Raw genomic sequence first — 24,697 nt, forward strand, 5'->3', positions numbered from 1 at the left:
CTGTTGAAATGGTAAGATGGTATTTGGCCAGGGGACCTGAACCATTAATTCTTTTCTGCAAGAAATGTTATGTACATAAAACAATGGTCAGTAAGTGAACATTCTTAATTATTCTGCAGCTTTGGTCTCAAATCTAAATTTTCTACAAAAGACATGCATTCCTTTCCTAACAGGTAAGGGAGAAATCAAGATAAATATCAAACATGAAAAGATATCCATAACTTATTGTTGAGTGAAGGAAAAGCTACAAAGCAGTATGGTATTTACGTAAAACTGTAAGGCTACACATGCAAAGGAATCTCTGCAAAGGATCTTTACCAAGGATGAACAGTGAAAGTGAATCTTCACTTTCTTTTTTAGAGTTTTCAGTATTATCTATATTGTTTGAATTATTTACAGTAATCATATATCACGTCTGTAAGAATAAAAACAAAAAATAAAGCCACAGAACACATATTTAATCTATCTCACTTAAAAGGGGTAAGGACAGAATAATACTGATAAAGCTGCAGTGAAAGGAAAATCTGCATATTCTGCAGATGGAATGTACATCAGCACAATCTTTTTGGAAAGTTATCTGGCAACATCTTTCAAAAATGCTCATATCTTTAAACTGAGCAATTCTACATCTGAGAACTTATAGTAAGGTCACAAACTACAAGAAAAATGCTTTATGTAGGAAGGCAGTAAATACTAAATGCAAAAAACTGAAACAATCTAAAGGTCTAATAATAAGCAAATGAGTACCAAAATTACAGTACAATGAAATATTAACAAAGCTGTCTTATAATGAGAAAATGATGTTAGATTAAAATAAAGAAAGAAAACAAGACATAAACTTTGTTATCTCCATAATGTTTTAGGGGGAAAATGTATAGAGGATGAGAAGGAAATACATTAATGGTAGTTTTGTATTTTTTTCCTTATAATTAGCAAAACTTATTTTTAAAAATAGAGCAAGGGGAGTCAATGAAATCTAATCAATAAAACTATTTGCAGGAATGGTTTTAAAAGACTTGATTAGAATTTTTAGAACTTGGGAGGTATTTTTTTTTTAAGACGGTTGACTGATGATTTATTTTTTTAGTATTCAACTATACATCCATGAATTAAGCTGAAATTAACCAAAAAAGGGGTGGGGGGAGCAGTACCAAAAAATGAGGGGTTTTTTTCTTGTAACAATAATGTTATCACAAACTGGTCAATGTTCTCATAATCCATTCAACTTCATTTTTATGCAAAATAGGAAGAACACCTACAACGAAGGGCTTCCAGGAGGATTAATGATAACAGTGCCTACTTACTCCTCTATTCCCCTATAGATCAAAGGGGTGCTACTGAGAACAGAGGGCTAGGAAATGATCAGCGATACAAGCATTCCTGTCAACAATCATATCTTGTCTGTCAAGAACATGAACTTGCTATGTGACTGAAAAATGACAGAACTGTTTTCAGGATTAACATTTTAACCTGTAGAACATTCATTTACTTCGCTATCTATTCTTATTATTCCTAACAAAATGCTGTCTTTCAACCCTAAATACCAAACAAGTCCAGAATATTTACCAGGCAATAAAGATAACAGAAGCAAAATCTTTTTTAATCTATTAGTTAAAAAGATTTATTTGATGAAAAAGAGCAGTTTTGTGTTCCTTGATTTTTTTCAGAAATATTTTCTCCCAGCTAATGTCCAATACACTCAGCAAGTAAAATCAGAAAATAGTTTCCACTGCTGTCAATATGTGTAAGCCATGCCACCCATCATTACTTTTCCACATCAAATGTAGAAAAAGCAGAATCCCATCTGTCCTGGTGACTGTCAGGAATCTTCCATCGTGATTAAATAAAAATTCAAATACAACATTGTAAACTGACTATACTTCAAAGAGAATGCAAAAAAATTCAAACACAATACTTAATAATTGCTTAAAAAAAGGATTTTTATAGCATGCAGCCTCATTTTCTTTCATATGTTCTATAGTAACAATAAGGAACAGTTATTCAAATCTAGATTAATTTTCTTTTTTTAGCTTTCTTACTTAAAGAAACATTTTATAAGCAAATTAAAAACTAATGAAAGAGAAATAAGCTGAAAATCTATTAATATTTACCTAAATTGTTAGTAGCAAATATGTGGAAAGCATTAAAAAAATTTGCAAGTTTGGTAAATGCTATACAAAATTATAGAATACAATTTCAAAGCATTTTATTTGTATAACTGGTAATCCCATTCTATCCTTTAAGTACAAGTAAATATACAAATAAAAAGTGGACCTGGGGTGGCCAATTCATAGTAACCTGGAGTGAAAAGGCAATGAGATTTTCTCAAGACATTTAACTTTAGGAAATGCCCAGAGATTAGGGCAGACAGAAGTAGGAGCTGAAGCTGAAAAGAAGCCAAAAATAGGAAAAGAACATGATAAACAAAGGAAAAACTAAGTAGGATGGGAGAGCAAAACAGAAATAAGAGGAGCCATGAAAAGAGTGAAGAAATAACAGAATGAAACTAAGCTACATTAGCTGTACGTGGGGGCACGTGATTGAGTAATTGAGTTTTGTTAATAAAAGCATTCAAAATCCAGTATACAGTCGGCTTTCTTTGCAGGTAGGGCATTATAAATTTTCTTGGTTCCTGGCAATATTCCCATTTTTTTTAAGGTTACATGGATTGGCCTGTACTCTCTATAACCTAAAAAGCTTAATGAAAAATGGATGGACCTATGATATCAATAATTTTGGGATCTTTTCAAATTTTCAGTATTCACCTGATCTAAATAGATAGCTATGCTCAGCTTTAGTAGATACTCTAAAACTGCTTTCCAATGTGTTTGCACCAGTTTACACCTGTTGTACCATAGTCTCATCAACACTTGGTATTAAGTCTTAATTATTTAAGCCACTCAGACAGGCAATATGGCGGTATGGCACTGTGGTTTAAATGTGCATTTCTCTAATGACTAATGGCACAGAGTATCTTTTCATATGCTCATTACCCATTTGGGTATCCTCTTTTATGAAGTACCAGATGAAGTCTTTGGCCTTTTTTTTTTTAAATTGTGCCATGTAAACCTTTCTTACTGATTTGTAGGACTCTTCCTTGCCTTTCTGACATAAAATATTGTCAAGTTACTTTTCCTCAACTGGCCACATAGTTAATATGATTAGCTACCTAAATATGTTCTTTATTCACTGTTCCATGTAAAATCCTGACTCCTCTTCTACCATCCTGGTAAAAGATAAACATTTTCTCAGATAAAAGAACTTGGCTGAAAAATGTAAATTACTGGCACTTATTCCCTCTTTTTAAGATGATACACTTTATAAAGTATTTAGGCAACACACAGAAGTACAAAGTGCAGATGTTGACGCAGGTGAACTCAGCTTCTGCAGGCAACAAAAACTTAAAAAGTTAGTTTAAAAGTCCTTGACAGTTGAATTACTTTTATTCTAGAACCCTGAGAGTATTAAAGAGTGCTGGTACCTTGTTTTCTTCCTTGATTTCACAGACCTTTAAAATCATGGTAGTATGACACTATCCACACTTAGGTGTTAATAAAAATTTACTAACCACGTATGGATTACTGCAAGCAACTCAGCAATTAACTCCCACTGTTAGAAACTAACCAAATTCCTTATCTTAATGAGAGAAACACCAGAGACATAATAAAGTTTTTTGCTGGATAATAAAGTTCAGTTGTGATACCACCTAATTGGGTTTTTCTACAACTTATTTCAGAAAATGGCAGAGCCGTGACTTGAATGTAAAGGAGAAGTAAAAATTGATTCCATCTTCTTCCCTCCATCACCATGGTATGATGCAAATAAGGTAAAAAAAAGAATTGGTTCTAATCCACTGATACTATGAAATTACTCACATAAAGTATACACTAAAAATAGCAGTTTTAAAAGTTTTATTTGCATTCTTATGTCTTTGCCAATTAAATCAGATTTAAAACACAAAGCTAAGTTTACATGATAATTATTTTTAAGCAGACAAGTACAGAAAGAACCTCTAGTATCTGTTTAGAAAATTTTCCAATATTATAACTGATTAAAAATGGCAAATAGAGATACTATGACTTTATATGACTTTGGTATTTAAAAAGTGCTAAGAAACTTAAGCTATATTCTGCCACCTAGCTATTTTTAAAATAGTTTTCTGATAAGATGTATGTAAAATTTAAGACAAAAGAAATTAAGGTGACAAGTAAGCAGAAACTCCTCCTAAAAGCAGAGAAAAAGCACCAACATCAAGCTGACCCTGCTATACCACAGGAAAAAGAAAATTCATTACGGCAAACAGCAACACAATTTTAAAAAGATCTTTAAAGTGATTCTTGGGCATCATTTAGGTTGCTCGACCATGAGAATCTTCTTTATGAGCAAAACTTTTTTCATACCCCATTTCAAGTAAAATGTCAAAGTTCCTTTAAGAAATATTTCACATAAGTTCCTTAGACAGAAATCCCTCAACTTCTCAGGTTGAGAATAAATTTTTCTTCTGAAAGTACTCAAATGGAGCCTCACGTATGAATTAGTGGGATGAGAACAAACCCACAAACATTAAACTGCAAAAAAACTGCCTGCAGAATCCCACCACAGAAAATCAACATCTGTAAAAATTACCCAGATTCTTCCTCCCTAATTGAGTATTTGCCTATGACTCTTTATGTTTTGGATCATTTCCAAAATATGGGGAATATGGGTGGCCCATGACCACCAAAATTTCAGGATCTACTAACATTGCTCCCTTATGGAAATAAAAGAATGTCACGATTACCACAAACCGTCAGAGCCAAAAAACTTCTCAACATGTTTCTTAAATCTGCTAGTGCAAGGAAAGCCTTCCTGTTAGTTTTTTTGAGACATGGGGTGGTGGGGTAGGGGAATGTATTTCTTTCATGGTAAGAACAAACCATGTTTATTCAAAACATGCATTGCAACTGTAGAAGATTCTAGGAATAATCCTACAATTCTTTTAAATAACAGCAACAACAGATGGTTTATCATATTTCCTTTATTAACTAATTATGCAGAAAATGATCACCAAAGCCTTTGGATAAAACACAGACCCATCTTTACTAGAAAAATATTAGTTTATCCAAATAAACAATTATCTTAGCTTCACATTCATACAGCTTTTAGTTTTCAAATAATTTTCAAAAACATAATCTCATTTGACCTCAAAGACAACATGGCAGATGGGTAAGAGATTAAAAAAATCAAACAAACCCTGTCTTTAAAAGTCATTTATTTAGTTTTGTCTCAAATCCTAAGGAGAAATGAAGAATATGAATGGATTCCACATAATAAAGCCAGCACACTACTCCAAAATAAAATTACTAGTCTGGTATACATATATCCTTCTATATTTTAAATTGAAATAGAATCTTCAAATTAAAGAATGACCTCAGACATATCTTTCTTCCACAGGTGCTACACTTGTCTAATGTGATACTGAATTATGCAATCTCTAATATATTGAGAAAATTGAAATCATAGAACCATCTTTTTTAAACTTTTCTTGTATTGAGCAAGTTATTCTGGAATAAATACCAAAGAGGACAAAACAATAGAGCTAGACAAAGAATATAGATCACTTACTGTATTTCTGTCAGTAATCATTCTAACACTAACCATGCAGATTAAAGAGAAAAAAATCACAAATTTTCCCCATAAAATTTGTTTTACAATACCATAAATTATTTCAACTGGAAAATTTATGTGTCCAGTGCTTTGCTGATTCCTACAAAGAAGTTGTATCCCTGAGCCTTTAAGGTGTTGATCATCTAAAATAAACACTAGATGTATGAAGAACACATAGAAAATATGAGAACATTGTGGTTCAAGAAGCCCATGACTTAAATCAACAAACTGTATTTCACTTCACATAAACACCTATTTATAGGATGGCATAGTGCTTGCTGGCTAAAAGCTCTTGTTCTCAGATCAAACAGACCTGGGTCTGAATGCTGGCTCCTTCAATAATTAGCAGTTTGACTTGGACAAGTTACTTAAACTCTCTATGTCTCAATTTCCTAATCTGTAAAAATAGAATAGTGTTAACCTTAAAATACTGTGAGAGTACATGAGATAAAGCATATAAAGTATTTATCACCATACCAGGCATACAGTAATCCTAAGAAAGGTTAGCTATCATCATTATCACCTCCACTATGTTATTATTGTTCAAGAGGTACTGTAAATAGAACTCCTGGTGTGTGTATGTGTGAAATGGGTTGGTACATAAAGGTTATTATAATTAGCATAACAGCCTTCTGGAAAGAAAAGAACAGAAACTTCCAATTTCTTCCAGCTAAAACCTATCAGGGAAGCCCTAACTAAGGTCCACAACAAGAAAAGGCAATGAGGGCCCATCTGAGGACATAAAAAAGAAAAAAAAGACAGATCCACTGTTCCAGGTCCAGCCATCCTAAGGACAGGTGGTGCCATGGAATTAACTCTGAATTGAACTGAGTGAGTAGGAATGACAGGAACACCAGTCAACTTTGAAGTACAGTATTTTGGTTTATCATGAGTCGATTATTTTGCTTGCTTATTTGTTTTTTGTAGGTTTTTTTTCTGGGGAGGGGGAATATACTGCATACTGTCATCTTTTCTGCTTTAAGTAACTCACCAAGATCACACAGCTATTATGTAATAGCACCAGGATTCAATCTCATATGCGTCAGACCCCAGTATCCAGTGCTCAAACACTAACCAATACAATATAATGCTATTTTGGCAACCCATGGGCAGAAAGATGAGCTCATATTTATCTTGTACATATATGTAGCAGAACTCAGATAATACACTCTAACCTTCAGGAGGTGAGCTTATGGAATTATCTTCCAAACATTCTGCAAATGGCAATTGATAGAAAACACAATTAACATAAAATTGAATCCAAGAAACTGTTAACCAAAAAGTAGTATAATTTCAGGCAAGTTACTCAAGTTTAATCTAAACCTCAGTTTCCATTTCTATAAAACAATACTTCCCTCACGTCTCAGGATAGCAGAAAGCAAGCACATGAATACATAGTATGATAATTAGTACTTGGTGACCTTCAATAAACAGTAGCTCCTAACATTATCATCATCATGCCTTAAAAATTTGATTTTAATTTTGAATATCAATACAAGAATGCTTGTTTAAGTAGTAAAATTACTAAATTTAGGTTCCACATTCAATATTCTTTAGTGATTTTGAAGAATGAATTAGGAAACGTCTCCTCACTACCTCCCTGTTCCTGGTTTATGGAGAAAAAAAAGACAACTTTGTTGGTCATGTTTGGTTATAGCAGTAGAATTTTCTCCCTCCTATGTTATTAACAACTCAAACAATATATTTTTAGAATTCATTCAATTTAAATTTTCACTGATACGTTGTTTAGTTGGCACATAGCACATATTTTGTTAAAATTAAGTAAGTACTAACAAGAATAACGATTTCTCTTCCCTTGTCTATGAATAAACTATATTCAGAAATCAGAAACTTATTACACAATATATCTGGAATCTTGCTGTTGAATCTATTTTGTAAGAACTTAAATTCACCAAAAATCTGTTATCCAGCTTAGTCAGAATGCTCTGAGGGAGACCCAAAGATTGTATCTATCCATTATTTCAAAGGTGCAAAGAATCAATGATATGGAAGAGATATATGCTTTATGCATGCTTCTTCATCCAAGGAGAAAAAATAAAATAAGAACTTGCAAAGATTCCTGGGTCAGTTTTTCTAAGAATGAACAAAATAAAATATGCTTAATTAATTAAAACAAAACAAATAAAACAAAAAACTAGCCCTGTACAAAGGTCATCTCAGTTAAAAATATAGACGTTAGTTCTACTTAATATCTTTAATCATTGATAAGAGGAGTGGTTCTGATTAACTACACAAAATAAGCTACTCTCCTTATCTGCACATTTAGCAACTCTCATTGAATGTAGAACTCTTCATTCAGAAAAAAAAAAGGTACAATTTTAGTGAATTTAGTTGTGACTCACTATGTCTTAAATGGGAAAATGTATCAGCCACTCTGGTAAGTAACCTTACATATATTATCTCATTATTCCTTACACACACTAAGAAGAGCCGAGTCGTCACACAAGGAAACATGTTGTATATGGCAGGGGCTGCAGTGTCTGAATCCAAGTCAGCCTGGCTCCAAAGCACTGAGATTTTGGAATTCTAGCTCATCTCTTTTATTTACTCTTTACTTTTATTTAACTATGGCTAATTTACAAATACTGTCTTAGTGTCAGGTATACAGCTTCAGGTTATTTTCCATTATAGGTTATTATAAGATATAGTTCCCTATGCTATACAGTGGATCCTTATTGTTTATCTACCTTATATATGGTGGCATGTATCTATTAATCCCACATTCCTAATTTATCCCCCACCCCTGGCCCTTTTCCTTTTTGGTAACCATAAGTTTGTTTCCTATGTCTGTGAGTCTGTTTCTTTTTTGTAAATAAGTTGACTTGTATTATTTTTTTAGATTCTGCACTTAACTGATATCATATAATATTTGTCTTCCTCTGCCTGACTTACTTTAGTATTATAATCTCAAGGTCCGTCCATGTTGCTGCAAATGTCAGTATTTTGTTCTTTTTCATGGCTGAGTAATACTCCAGTGCGTGCGCGCTCACGCGCGCGCGTACACGTACGTGAACATACCACATCTTCTTTAACCATTCATCTGATGATGGACATTTAGGTTGCTTCCATGTCTTGGCTATTGGCTCATCTCTCTTAAATAACAAAATTATTTCCCATTTTCCCATTTTTAGACTGTTTTCTGAAGTAATAATATCAAGGTAACTAAGATTCACAAAATGTTTTCAAGCAATATAACTTTAAAGCTTAAACAGGAAGAAAAAGAAAAGACAGCTAGATTTCTTGAGGCTGGGAAAAATTCATAATCAAGAAATAAAAGCTAATGCATAAACAATATCAAAAAGAATGTGCTTTAATCTTTACCACCCAAATCATGTTCAACTTTTCAGTAACACACATTATTTTAAAGGCGTTACCATCAGTCTTTCACCTAGTCCTCTATGAATAGGTAACATTGGAGACCTACCTTGTGCTGTTCAATAGCATCTATCCACTGCTGTCTATGATCTGGATCTTGAGCACGAAGATACCAAACGCTATCATTTACACTAATATCAAATCGACATTCATCAAAATCATGAGGCTGTGGAGAAAGAAGTAGAAAAAGAAAAGCAAAACTAATTATATTCTTAGAAGTATCATATCCTGCAGCAAAAACATGAACATACCCACTCTGGCTGGTGGGAGACTCTTACTATTCTTTTATTTTTCTAGTCAAACGACTTTTTTGAAGAAATTTCAGATGAAGAGCACAACAAGGGCACAGTTATCAAAAACTAGGTTTCATTCACTATTCCCACAAGTGAGTAGACACAGAAACTACAAACATACTTCAAAAAACCCAGACCTAATATTGTTTATTAAATGCTTTGACTAAGTTTAACTACTGGGAATACCACCAAAAGCACAATTTTAAAAAGGGCCAAATAAGTTTTAGGAAATACATTTACTACTTTTTTTCTGTCTCTACTATTCAAAAGTAAATCCTCATCATCCATAGTTTTATTTCATAAATTTGATAAACAAGATATTTTTATGTTCTACCACAAAATAACATTAATATTTCCTCTCAAGCATCTCAAATTAACTTCTAGGCTTTTACATGTCTTGGATCATAACAGCAGGAAGGCTTCCAATGGAAAGAGCAATAAAATGAACATTTTATCAGACCTATGTTAGACAACTAGAAACTCCTTGCATCAAAATGTAAACAATTAGTGAAAATGTCAACTATTTGGTTCAGTGTTTTACATTCTTCATAAAAATATGTAAAATAAGTATTTTCTATGCTTGTTTTTCCCCCAATAAATGAATTCAAACATGACAAGATCACATCACAAATACTACCTCTTCTCCCACCGGATAAAGTACGGTCAGTCAATTTCCTCTCCTGCAAACAATCTCAGCCTTAAAGGAGAGAGAATCCTCTCTGGTCAATGTAATAATAAACTTACTTGCTGAACACAATCTACATACTGCACTTTCAGCGTTTATTGTTTATTCTCGTTCCCGCTTAACAGCAGTAATCTTCTATCTCCTTATCAGTTTATTTAACAGAAACAATACAACTCCACAAGGTTCTTCAGACTATGAGACAATTTCTCTTTCAAGATTAAGACAACAAATCATGATTGTGACTGGCAAAAGGATACAAGTTAAACATTTTCTGAACCACTATGTGCTGGGCATCAGAGTAAGCACTATGGCGGGAGGTAGAGTGTGCTACAGAGAAAAGGGAAAAAACAAGAGAATGCACACCCTGCCTGAGTAATTATGACTACAGGCATAAAAGACAACAATTTAACACTCATAAATACAATGACTAGAAATTTAACCGAAAGCTAAGTATTCAGAAATCTTAAGAATGGAGTCTAGTTACTGAGAAAAGCTTCTTGGAGGAAGGAAAGCATATATACTATCTGAAGAACTTAAGTAAAGGATTTAACTGATAGCCCAGAGGTTTTTAAACTTTTACTTCATAATCATTATTATATTTCTGGTCACTATTCTTGAAAATCTTTTACATTTTATATTGTGTTCAATATTCTCATTAAAGCTTTAGAAAAATAAAAGGAAGTAATACATATATAGTCGTCCCTTGGTTTTTGCAGGGGACTGTTGTGAGGATGCCCCAGGGATTCCAAACCTCAGATGCCTAAGTCCTTCACGGAAAATGGTTCAGCACAGTCAGCCCTCCTTACCTGCGGATGCTGAGCCAGCAGACACAGAGGGCCAACTGTAGCTCAAAAATGACTGATTTCTCCAGCAAACACTTTTCCCAGTTTTGTATCTTCAGAATTTCCTCATAATCTTTCAAAGAGTACAATGTTACATTTAAAATATTCCTGAAAACAAGAACCTGCTATTAAGTGTTCTCTGAGCATGAGTGACTTAATAAAACCTGAAATCAATATAAGGAAGCTTTGCCAAACTACTAAATCTATAAAGTGTATCAATTATGATTTCTTCTCCCAATGTTTCAATGTTTGATTATGTGGAGAACTTTAAGCTTTTACTAGATAAAAGTTATACATAGGAATGGAATAAAATATAGTCTACAAAGCCAGAAGAATGAAAGGATCTGAAATCTTCATTTGCATGTCATACATTTATATGAAATACAGTATCTTAATACCTGCTCACAGAGATGGAACTGACACAAAGTGCACACAATGTAGCCATTTCTACTATTAATAATCTGAGGGATAGGTGGCATAAAAGAAAGATGTACCAATTGTGAGGGGATAGAGTCTGTGAACAGCACAGAAGCCCCGAATCCCTAAAAAGTGACATAGTGCGGGAAGCTAAAGACAAAGGAGATAACAAATTTGTTAAGAAGCGTGTTTAGGAGAATAAAATGAAGTCAAGACAACAAAGCTCATATCATATCTCAACACACACACACACACACACACACCCCACCCTCCTTAAACGCATAATGCAATAGTCTCTCTTTATCCAAGAGGGATACATTCCAAGACCCCCAGAGGGTGACTGAAACCCACGGAGAGTACAAAACCCTACATACACAGCTGACCCATGAACAACACTGGGATTAGGGGCGTGGATCCTCTGCACAGTAGAAAGCCTGAGTAGCTTATAGTCAGCTCTCTGCGTCTAGGACTCCCCATCCGTGGATTCAATGACTCTCAGATCGGGTAGTACTGTAGGTAGTATTTACTACTGAAAAAATTCTGAGTATAAGTGGACCTGTGCTGTTCAAACCCATGGTATTCAAGGGTCAACTGTACTATGTATTTTGCTATATAGGTATTAATGAGCAGGTAGTGTATACAGCATTGATGTGCTAGACAAAGGAATGAGTCACGACCCACTAGGGACAGAGCAGCCCATGCAAGAGTTCATTATTCTTCTCAACACAACACATAATTTTAAACTTATGAATTGTTTATTTCTGGAATTTTCCATTTAATACTTTTAGACCTTGAAGGTAACTACTGCAGACATTGAAACTACAGATAAGGGGGCAACTACTGTAGATCAACTGCTTCATTCAAATATAACTCATTCTGTCTTTATTCAGAATTTCATTTGGATAGTTTGTTCATTATGCATTACGCTAAAAAAAACTGCACTAAAATACTACTTATCTTGATTATTGAGTTTTTTGATGCTCTCTTAAATTTTACAACTGAGGTTAGTCCCTCATTGGTCTCATCCTAGTCCTAGCCCCGACAGATGATTATTAGAAGGAAACAAACCTGGGATAAAGGCCAAAATTAGATGAAAAACTGCAAGGGTGGTAGATCTAAGAGACAATACGACCTATCTGCAAGAAAAAAAAAAGACTAAAAAATTTAGAGAGATGAGGCAACAAGAAATGAAAAGTAAGCTAACAGAAAATAAAAAAGTAAGCTAACAGACTTAAGAAAAAAGAAATGAGTTGAAATCACATCAGAAGCTGCAATAAAAGACAAGGTTAAAAGGGGCATGATGAACAGAGACAAATACAAAGTGAAAGAAATATAATAATGGTGGACAAAGGAGGTTAGCAAATGCTTTAACTGGTATCTTGAAAAAAAGAAATGTAACAAAAATTCAAAGATACTACCTTTTCTTTAAATAAATTTTCAAGTTACAAATCAGAAAGACATACAATGCTCAGGAAAAATGGTCACAGAAAGATCAATCCCAAGACTTATTCTGTGAAATTAATTAAAGAGTAAAAAAATGCAATAAAACAATGTTTCTCAAGCTTTTTGCATTATCAGCCCCCAACCTGTGAAAAGATAAATTCTCCTTACTGAGAGAAATTTAATAATAAGCATTAAGATTTAAGATTTTGTCCAGTACATTCTTCCTGGAGGGCCACATAAGATATTATAATATCTAAGTTACTTCACTTTCCCAAGAACCAAGCATCGTCCCTACTGAGAATGAGAATGCACACTATAGAAGAAAGCCAACTACAGAAAGGAAAATGTAGGTGGGCCTCACTCTTTATCATGTCAACATTCATTGTTAAGGACAACAAATATATCGAAAGGTGAAATGGCATTTATATCCATTTCTTGGTCTTAGTTCTTAGGGCTGCTCTAACAAAAATACCACAGGCTGGGTGGCTTAAACAACAGAATTTCTCACAGTTTTGCAGGCTGCAAGTTAAAGATCAGAATGTCAGCACGGGAGGGTGCTCAGTGAGGGCCCTCTTCTTGGTTTGCAGATGGCTGCCTTCTACCTGTGTCCTCACAGGGAGGAGAGCTCTTTCCTCTCTTCATAAGGGCACCAATTTCACCATGGGGACTATACTCTCATGACCTCATCTAAACCCATTACCCCTCAAAGGCCTCACTTCCAAATTACCATCACAAAGAGAATTATTTTAACCAAAGTCCACAGCATCCACTACCTATCAAAATAACCTTACAGGAACAAAAGAGGCATAAATCCACAAAGAAAAAGAAGAAAAAAGTTGCCAACAAAGTTTAAAGTTGGAATGTGATAACTGACTTATTAGCAGGCCTGAGAATGTTGAAAAATAAACATCTACAAGGGAAGAAAAGACAAAAGAAGCCAATTTGTACTGATGGCATTAAGTAGCCCTAAAGGTAAAGGCATGGGTAGAACTGAAGACAGAACTGATCAAGAGTCATTAAAAGGTGCAACTAGACCCCTGGAATCCCACTTGCCCATCCCAGTATGCAGTAACATTAGAGACCCCACCTCTCAGAGACATGCTATCAGACATGTATAGGAAGAAAGGACATTCCTATTCTGCAAGGGAGGGAGAAGGGGGAAGGGGAAAAAAGCAGAAAAGGAAAAGTGTTCATATTAAAGGTTTCTTTCCCTTACTTGGCTCCCAGAAGGCTTGCACCCATACTTGCTCCTTCTATCTCTTTCTGCCAATAAGGAAGATTCTTCTATAGAAAAACTAAGTAATCCAAGAGAAAAGGCATATAGTAATAATATTTAGGGGTTTCACACCCAGCCACTTAATCAGTATGAAAGTTCTAAACCATGAAGATAAAGAAAAAACTACCTTTCAGAACTGGAAGACACGCTTCACCAAAATGAGGGAGTAACCAAGAGAAGTAAGAGGCAATTGAGATCCAGGAAAAGAAGCAGCAAAGGGACTTCCCAGGAAGACAATAAGGAAAACGCCGGCAGCAGAGTTACACAGCAGACAGAAAAGGCTAGATTAGAACAGTATATGACAAGATGCTTTAGAAAGGATTTCTCTAGTGGGGTAAGAATAGAATGAAAAGATTATCTAAAAAGTTAAACTCAGTAGACAGGGTTGTAGGAAGACTTAGCTAGAAACTCAAAAGAAAGTCAGCCAAATTTTTGATAAATTTTATTGACATGTAATTAATGTACAATAAACTTTATCTATTTTAAGCGTACAATTCAGTGTTTTTTTTTACTTGTATATGAGTCATTAAGTCACTGCCACAGTCAAGATGGAAATGTATTGATTTCCATAACCCCATGCTTGTCTGCATGAACATCTCTTCCTCTATCACCAGCTTCCAGAAACCAAGGATCTGCTTTCACTATATTAGTTTTCATTTTTTATAAATTTATATAAATGGAATCAGATAGTATATACTGTTTTTATTCAGTATAACAATTTTGAGATTTATCCATGTTGCTGTGTCTTATCAATTAATTCATTCCTTTTATTGCTGAGTAGAGTTTAATTATGCTGGATATAACATTTTACTCATCCACCTGCTGATAGACAATTGTTTACTGGTTTTGGCTATTCTGAATACATTTTTTTTTGTGACAATTCATGTTTTTGTATGGGCATAAATTTTAACTTTTGCTGACCTAGGAACAGGCTGGCTGACTCATAAAGTAGGTATACATTTAAGTCTAAGGAAATGGGAAAAGTAGATGCAATGTTTTACAGTCTCACCAGCAGTCTATCAAAGTCTAGTTACTCCACATCTTTGCTTGGTTTACTTACGGACTCTATTTCATTCCATGATCTAAATGTCTATCTTACTCCAATAACACTGCTTTAATTATTGTTGCTTAATAGGAAGTCTTGAAATCATAAAGTGTTTAGTCTTCAAACTATTCTCTCCTTTCTAAAAATAGTTTCGGCTGGTCTAGATAGTTTGCATTACATAATATGTATTTCTAGAAAAATTTTAGTACCAACTGCATTAATATCTTAGATTTTCTATAGATTAATATTGGAAGAAGTGATATCTTTACAGTGCTGAGCCTTCCAATCCATGGACATAATATCTATCCAATTATTAGTTCGTAGTTTACAGTGTACTTATTTGTAATACAAGTATAATTGTATACAATGTTAGAATGATTCCTAAAGTATTTTTGTTATTGTACATGTAATTGTTTTAAAAATTCAGTTTGCGTATAGCACACGATAATACATTTCATAACTGTATATTAACTTTATACTCTACAATCTTGCAAAATTCACTTAGTAGTTCTAAAAGCTGTTCTAATAAATCTGAAGGAATCTATAGAATAATGATGTAAACTGCAAACAGTTTTACTTCTACCTTTCTGATCTTTATATCTTTTTAAAATTGCCTTATTGAAACGATTAAATGTCCAACACAATGTTAGACTGAAGCAGTAAGGGCAGACTCCCTTACCCTGTCCCTAACCTCAGCGGGAAGGCATAAAATATTTCCCCATTAAGCATGATGTCAGCTGTGGGTTTTTGTGGATGCTCTTCATTAGGTTAATGTCTATTTCTAGTTCCCTAAGAATTTTTATTTTCAGTGTAAAGAAGTATTGAATTTTGTCAAACATTTCTTTTTCTGGTGTGTCTGTCTGCCTCTATTGAAATTTTTTATGGATTTTTGTTTTTAGTTTGTTAATATGGTGAATTAAAATGACTGATTTAATAACATTAAATTAACCTTGCATTCCTGAGATAAACTCTATCCTTGGTCCTTTTTATATACTATTGGCTTGATTTGCTAATATCTTATAAAGGAATACAGTATTTATGTCCACTAGAGATAGAGCTGTAATTTTATATTCCTGTGGTATCTGACAGGCTGAAGTGTCACAGTTATGCTACCCACATTAACATGTGTTGTGAAGAGTTTGTATCAGATTGGGATTATTTCTTTGAATGTATGAAAAAAATAAACTGGTGAAATTATGTGAGTGAGCTTTCTTGGCTGGAGGGGAAATTAAAAAATTCAGTTTTTTAGACATTGGTTTGTTCACATTTTTTGTATCTTAAAGGCATTAAGAGGGGGAAAAAATAGACTCCTATATTTACCCATATATTTACTTTTTCTGATGCCCTCTATTAGTTCCTAAAGATCTGAGTTTGCCTCTGGCGTTATTTCCTTTCATTATGAAAAATGTCCTTTGTCATTTCTTGTAATGTAGGTCTGCCCACAACTTCTCTTAGTTTTCCTTTATCTGAAAACATCTTTATTTCACTTCATTTTTAAAGGATATTTGCATTGAATACAGAATTCTGAACTGAAAGATTTTTTTCATTCACCACATTATGTCTTCTAACCTCTACAGTTTCTAATGAGAAGTGTATGGTAATTTGAATTACTCTCTCCCAATATGTGTTATTTCTCTCTGGCTACTTGTAAAATCTTTTATCTGTGGTTTTAAGCAGGTTGACTATGATTAATTACTATAACTATTTTGTTTGATGTTTGTTAAGTTTCTTGAATCTATAAATTTATATTTTCACCAAATTTGGTAAGTTTTTACTATTTCTTCAAATTTTTTTTTTAATCTTTTCTCCCTCCTCGAGACTCATAAAACCCATTTAACTTTAAATTGCCCTAGAGATCCCTAAGGTTCTGTTCACTCAAAAACAAACACAAAAACCTAAAAACCTCTGTTAGTAAGAATGACTTCTTTTGAACTAAATTCAGAACCCTCATTTTCTGTCATCTTTATCTCCTATAAATCCTATGCAGTAAATGATTTTTATTTCAGATGTCATTCTTTTTAGTTCTAAAAGTCCCATTGGTTCTTCTATATATTTTCTTTGTGTCTGCTGAAACTGCCTACCTTTGAATTCATTATAAACGTATTTTCTTTTACATCAAATAATAATAAAAGTTACTTTAAAATCTTTGTCAGATAACTCCCACATCTATAACTTTTGCATTTGTTCATGTCTTTCCCGTTGAGAATGTGTTGCAATTTCCTGGCATTTTTGTATGTTGAGTAATTTGGGGTTGATTCTGGACATTGTGAATGTTAGGTTGTGAACTCTGGATTCTGTTATATTGCTCTGAAAAATATTATTTCTGTTTTAGCAGGCATTTTTTGACTTAGACTCAAATTGCCAATTCCATCATATGTTTAATGGGCAGCAACTACAATCTCAGTTCAGAAAGCTTTCGGTCTAGGCTACACAAACGCAGTTGAGGAATCAGGTACAAATCTGGGCAGAGCATTATACTCAGAATTTGGGGCTCTTCTTCTCCAGATTATTTCATTAACTGGGCCCCTTCAAGTTCCTATAGCTGAAAAGATGGTAGGTTTCTTTAAAGGAGTTTCAGCTCCCCAAGTCTCTGCCATTATGGCAGTGACTCAGCTGACACTTAAGATAGCTTTCCCTCTGCCTTGCACATGCATGGTTCAGGAGTGAGCCAGAGACCTGGGCAGGGTTTATACACACTATTGTAAGTTCCCCTTCTCTGGCTTCTCTGTTGTGGGATTCCTTTACTCTCCAGCAGTCCTGGTTGTGAGGTACCTTCCCAGGTTCTGCTGGTAAAAGGCACTGGCTAGCTTTTCTGTTGAAGTTTTAGCCACTCAGTGCCACCACTATAATGAAGATTTGACCTTTATTCTACTCATTGCCAAATATCCTGCCCAACAATGATGAAAGTCAAAGACTTCAAATTATTTGAGCAGAGCAACTCTTTGTGACAAATAAATAGTCAATGCTCTAATTTATAAGCAACAAAAACTGATTCTTGCTCACTTAAGAAAGAAAGGGTCACAGATCAAGACAGCAGAACAGAAGGATGTGGAGCTCACCTCCTTGCACAAATACATCAAAAATACATCTATATGTGGAACAACTCTCAAAGAACGCCTACTGAACTCTGGCAGAAGGTCTCATACAATGAAAACTAAATGAAAGACCACCATGTAACTGGGTAAAGTGAAGGAAAGGGGAGGGGAGGGGAAGGAAGAACTGGGATGGGACCTGTGCCTGTGGGAGGGAGCTGTGAAAGAGAAAAGTTTCTCTCATCCTAGGAAGCCCCTTCACCAGTGGGGAGACAGGCCAGGACAGATAAGGAGCTTCAGAGGCTTAAAGGAGAGCACAACAGCTGTTTCGCGCAGGCAGAACAAAGAAAGACCAGCACAGATGATCCACGCCACCTCGTTGCACTCTCGACCCTGAGACACGCGTCTGCGGGCGGGTGCAGGGACTGGGTGCTGAAACTCGGATTTCAGGGGAGAGACCTGGGAGAGGACTGAGGTTAGTTGCACAGAGACAGCCTGAAGGGATGGAGCTACCAGCCGCAACTGGGATTGTATACAACAGAGCCCAGGCCCACCAAAAAAGCCCCATTGTTAACACAGGAGAAGGGTGGGGCAGCACTCCACCACAGCAGCCTCCTTCTCTGAGGGCTCACAGCTGGCATGGCTTTGCCTCTCTAAGCTCTGGGAGGGCTGTACCCAAGCACAGGCAGAGCTAAAATCTGAGCCCATTCCTAGAGACCACATGACTTCAGAAGCAGAGCTGAAATGTGAACTGTGTTCCAGGTTACTTGGGCAGATTTACACCACTGCTGGTGCTTTGTAAGATCAGCACCTATGTGACATCTGAGCAGACTACTGGTGCATGGTTGGGGCAGGTCAGGCATTAGCAGCTGTGGGTTTGTGGGCATGCACGGAAGCCGGGATGGGGTTGGGGCTGACTCTGCAGCTCCCACAGTGGGTCCAGGTGCATAACTACATGAGACTATGGTGAGTCCTGGTGCCTGACTTCAGCAGATCTACCCTGGGAACTTGGTGAGCACAGCACTGAGAGATACAGATATCCTGGAAGATTGCCAGCATCCCCACAGCTGAGGCAGGACAAAGGGCAGTGCCAACATGTACCTTGTGAGCCCGTACAACAGATGACAGGTGACACCACAGAGTGCACTTCCCAGTGGACAGGTCTTTTAAAGGAATACTCCCTGCCTCCTCTACCAGCAGAAGTGTTCTAGCCCTGCCGACCTCACACCACAGCTCAGAAATGGATCTGGGGGCTTCTACTCAAATAACTAGGGAGCATAACCGGCCCAGACAGAGATGTGATAAGCACAGAGAAAACAGGAGGCCTCATTCAATATCCAGTGCAAGCTCTGGGCACCACAAGAATCACATCCCCTGTCAAGAGAATAAAAGCCAGCATACACAAAGACATGGCAGACATCCACATTAAAAACAGCTCTTACAACAAAGACGTTAGACTCACACAGACTACATAGAGATGCTTCAACCTAAAAACAGCCCTTCAAGACCACAGTAGATAACTGTTGCTCCTAAACGCATAGAGTCAGAGAAATATAAGTAAAATAAAGAAACACAGGAGCCACTCCCAATTAAAAGAACAATAGAAATCCCTGAAAGAAACAATGAAACAGACCTCTTTGGTCTACTAGATTTGAAGTTCCAAAAGGAGATAATAAAAGTACTGAAGGAATTAAGACAGCCTATCAATAGAAATTCAGATCACTGTAACAAAGAACTAGAAACTATGAAGAGGAGCCAATTAAAATTTGAAAACTAATTTGCCAAAGATGAAAGCTGAGTTAAAGGCAATAAATAGCAAACTAAATAATGCAGAATAATGAATAAGTGATCTGGAAGCCAGAATAATGGAAATCACCCAATCAGAACAGCAGGCATAAATAAAAACGGGGGGGAAAAAAAAGCAATATAAGAGATCTATGGGATAATATAAAGCATGCCAATCTATGCATACATAGGGACCCAAGAAGGAGAAGAAAGGAAAAGTGGGACCAAAAATGTATTTGAAGAAATTATAGCTGAAAACTTTCCAAACCTAAAGAATGGAACAGCTATTCAGGTACAGGAAGCACAGAGGGTCCCAAACAAGATGATGCCAAACAGACTTACAGTAAGACATATTATAATTAAAATGGCACAGGGTAAAGATAAAAAGAGGATTCTAAAGGCAGCAAGAGAAAAACACAGAGTTAATCACAAGGGACCCTCCATAAGGCTATCAGCTGATTTCTCTACATAAATGTTGAAGGCCAGAAAGGAGTAGAAAGATATTTTCAAAGTCCTGAAAGGGGAAAACCTACATCCTAAGATACTCTACCCAGAAAGATTATCATTTAGAATAGGAGAGATAAAGAATTTCTCAGACAAGCAAAAATTAAAAGAATACAGCAATACTAAACCTATCCTAAAAGAAATATTGAAAGGTCTTCTCTAAACAGAAAAGAAGCAAGAGTCTACAGAAAAGAGAAAATCACAACTGGAAATGTGATGATAACCACAATGAACAGCAAAAGAATAAAAATGAAAATGTAAAAGAGGACATTAAAATCATAAAATGTGGGGGAGGAGAGTAAGAAAATGTAGATTTTTGTGGGTTTTTTTAGAATGTGTTTGAGCCTATATGATTACCAGTCTAAAGCAAGCAGATATCCTAATGGGTTAACGTATTTAAAAAACAGGGTAACCAGAAATCAAAAACATACATCAGATTCAGAAAAACACAAAAAGAGAACTCAAGCATAATACAAAAGAAAATCATCAAAACACAAAAGAAAAAACAAAAAGAAAGGAACAAAGAAGAAAATACAAAATCAACTGGAAAACAAGGTTTAAAATGGCAATAAATACATATCAACAAATACTTTAAATGTCAATGGGCTAAATGCTCCAATCAAAAAACAGAGTCACAGACTGGATAATAAAACAAGAGCCTACAATATGCTGCCTACAAGAGAGAGACCCACTTTAGGCCAAAGGATTGAAAGTGAGGGGATGGAAAGATACTTCATGCAAATGGAAATGACAACAAAGCAGGGACAGCAATACTCATATTAGACAAAATGGACTTTAAAATAAAGGTCATAAAGGAAAATAAAGGACACTACATAATTATAAAAGGATCAATGCAAGAAGATGATATTGCACTCATTAACATATATGTACCCAATATAGGAGCATCTAAATATATAAAACAAATACTAACAGACATAAAGGGAGACACTGATGGAAATACAACAATAGTTGGAGACTTCAACATCCCACTAACACCAATGGACAGTTCTTCCAGACAGAAAATCAAGACAACGAAGATCCTAAATGACACAATAAAAGTTAGTTGTAATTGATATTTTTAGGATATTACATCCCAAAAAACCTAGAATATATATTCTTTTCAAGTGAATGAACATGAAACATTCTCAAAGACAGACTACATACTAGGACACAAAAAGAACCTTAACAAATATAAAAATATAGAAATTATTTCACACATCTTTTCTGACCACAACAGCATGAAACTAGAAATCAACCACAGAAAGACAAATGAGAAAAAAAGTAACTGTATGGAGACTAAACAATACGCTACTAAAAAGCCAATGGGTCAATGATGAAATCAAACAGGAAATTAAGAAATACCTTGAGACAAATGACAATGAAAACACAACTACACAAAATCTATGGGATACAGCAAAAGCAGTCCTAAGAGGGAAGTTCAAAGCAATACAGGCCTTCCTCAAAAAACAAGAAAAATCTCAAATAAACAACCTAACCTACCACCTAAAAGAATTAGAAAAAGAAGAACAAACAAAACCTAAAGTCAGCAGGTAAAAAAAATACTAATAAAGATCAGAGGGAAATAAATAAAATAGAGATTAAAAGAAAAAAATCAATAAAACCAAGAGCTGGTTTTCTGAAAGGGTGAACAAAATTGACAAATCTCTGGCCTCACCAAAAAGAGGACATAAATAAACAAAATAAGAAAGAAAGAGAAATAACAACTGATACCACAGATAACAGAAAAAAAAAACCACTAACAGAATACCATCAACAATTAACATGCCAACAAACTGGACAACCCAGAATGGACAAGCTTTTAGAAACATACAGTCCACTAAAACTGAATCAAGAAGAAAAAATTTGAACAGACCAATCACTAGAAGTGAAACAGAATCTGTAATTTAAAAAAACAAGACAAAAAAACAAAACTCCCTGCAACAAAAGTCCAGGATGAGATGGCTTCACTGGGGAATTCTAACAAACATACAAAGTAGAACTCATACCAATCTTTGTCAAACTCTTCCAAAAGACTGAAGAGGAGGGAACTCTGAAACTCATTCTATGAAGCCACCCACAATCACCCTGATACCAAAATCAGACAGACACTACCGAAAAATAAAATTACAGGGCAGTATCTTTGATGAATATAGATGCAAAAATTCTCAACAAAATACTAGCAAACCAAGCCAAACTACACATAAAGAAGATCATACACCACAATCAAGTTGGATGGATCCCAAGGTTACAAGGATGGTTCAATGAACACAAATCAATCAATGTGATACACCACATCAACAAAATAAAGGACAAAAAACACATGATCATCTCAATAGACGCAGAAAAAGTATTCAATAAAATTCAACATTCATCCACGATAAAAACTTACCAAACTGAGTATACCGGGAACATATCTCAACATAATAAAATGTATTTATGACAAACCCACAGCCAACATAATGCTCAATGATCAAAAGTTGAAAACCTTGTAGCCTGCTAAAATCTGGAACAAGACAAGGACACCCTCTCTCACCACTTCTGTTCAACATAGTACTGAAAGTCCTAGCCATGGCAATCAGACAAGGAAGAGAAATAAAAGGGATTCAAACTGGAAGGGAAGAGGTAAAACTTTCACTACCTGCAGAGGACATGATACTATTATAGAAAACCCTAAAGACTCCACACAGTAACTACTAGAACTGATAAACTACTTCAGCAAGGTAGCAGGATACAAGATTAACATACAGAAATCTGTTGTATTAACAATAAAGTATCAGGAAAGAACAGTAAAAAAAAAAAATCCCATTTAAAATCTCATTAAAAAATACTAAGGAATAAACCTGATGGAGGAGGTGAAAGATTTATATGCTGAGAACTATAAGACACTGATAAAGGAAATTGAAGATGATTTAAGGAAATGGAAAGATAGTCCATGCTCTTGGATTTGAAGAATCAATATTAAAATGGCCATACTAACCAAAGCAATTTACAGATTTAATGTGATCACTATCAAATTACCCATGACATTTTCCACAAAACTAAAACAAACAATCCCAAAATTTATATGGAATCATGAAAGACCCAGAATTGCCAAAGCAATACTGAAGAAAAAGAACAAAGCTGGAGAAATAACCCTCCCAGACTTCAGGTAATACTACAGATCTACAGTAATCAAAACAGCATGTTATTGGCACAAAAACAGACATATGTACCAATGGAACAGATTAAAGAGCCCAGAAATAAACCCACAAGCCTACAGTCAATCTTTGACAAACGAGGCACTAATATACAATGGAGAAAAGACAGTCTATTCAGCAAGTGGTGTTGAGAAAGCTGGAAGCTGCATGTCAAATCAATGAAGTTGGAACACTCCCTCACACCATACACACACAAAAAAACTCAAATGGCTTAAAGATTTAAACATAAGATAGGACACCACAAATCCCAGGCAAACATAGGCAAAACATTCTGACATAAATCACAGCAATGTTTTCCTAGCTTAATCTTTCAAAGCAACAGAAATAAAAGCAAAAATAAACAAATGGGACCTAATTAAACTTAAAATCTTTTGCACAGCAAGGGAAAACATAAGCAAAACAAAACAACAACCTACAAAAAAGGAGAAAATATTTGCAAAGGATGTGACTAACAAGGCCTTATTTCAGAATATACAAACAACTCACATAACTCAGTAACAAAAAAACCAACACCTAATCAAAAAATGGGCAGAAGATCTAAAGACATTTCTCTAAAGACATATAGATGGCAAAGAGGCACATGAAAAGAAACTCAGCATCACTAATTATCAAATAAATGCAAATCAAAACTACAATGAGTTATCACGTCACACTGATCAGAATGGCCATCATTAGAAAACCTACAAACAATAAATGCTGGAGAAGGTGGGGAAAAAAGGGAACTCTTCTACACTGTTGGCAGGAATGTAATTTGGTGCAAACAATAGAAAACAATATGGAGGTTCATTAAAAAACTAAAATAGAGTTACCATATGATCCAGCAATCCCACTCCTGGGTATTTATCTGGAGAAAACTTTAACTCGAAAAGATACATGCACCCCAATGTTCACAGCAGCACTATTTACAATAGCCAAGACATGGAAGCAACTTAAATGTCTTGTCGACAACAGATAAAGAAGTGATGTATATACATACAATGGAATACTATTCAGCCATAAAAAGAATGAAGTAATGTCATTTGTGACAACATGGATGGACCTAGAGATTATCATACTAAGTGAAGTAAGTCAGATAAAGAAAGAAAAATACTATATGATATCACTTACATGTGGAATCTAAAAAAATGATAGAAATG

The 24,697-nt window shown here is 35.0% G+C and overlaps 1 protein-coding gene across 3 annotated transcripts in view; it reads right to left on the reverse strand.

Moving 5' to 3' along the window:
- Nucleotides 1-24,697, reverse strand: part of CERT1 (ceramide transporter 1) — a 116,908-nt gene that overhangs the window by 60,233 nt on the left and 31,978 nt on the right. For all 3 annotated transcript variants that reach the window (XM_064481598.1, XM_031446820.2, XM_031446826.2), the window contains one exon: nucleotides 9,092-9,208. In XM_064481598.1, coding sequence (XP_064337668.1) covers nucleotides 9,092-9,208 — 117 coding nt within the window. The remainder of the gene's footprint in view (nucleotides 1-9,091; nucleotides 9,209-24,697) is intronic.

Source organism: Camelus dromedarius, chromosome 3, assembly GCF_036321535.1.
Source record: "Camelus dromedarius isolate mCamDro1 chromosome 3, mCamDro1.pat, whole genome shotgun sequence".
Lineage (NCBI taxonomy): Eukaryota > Metazoa > Chordata > Mammalia > Artiodactyla > Camelidae > Camelus > Camelus dromedarius.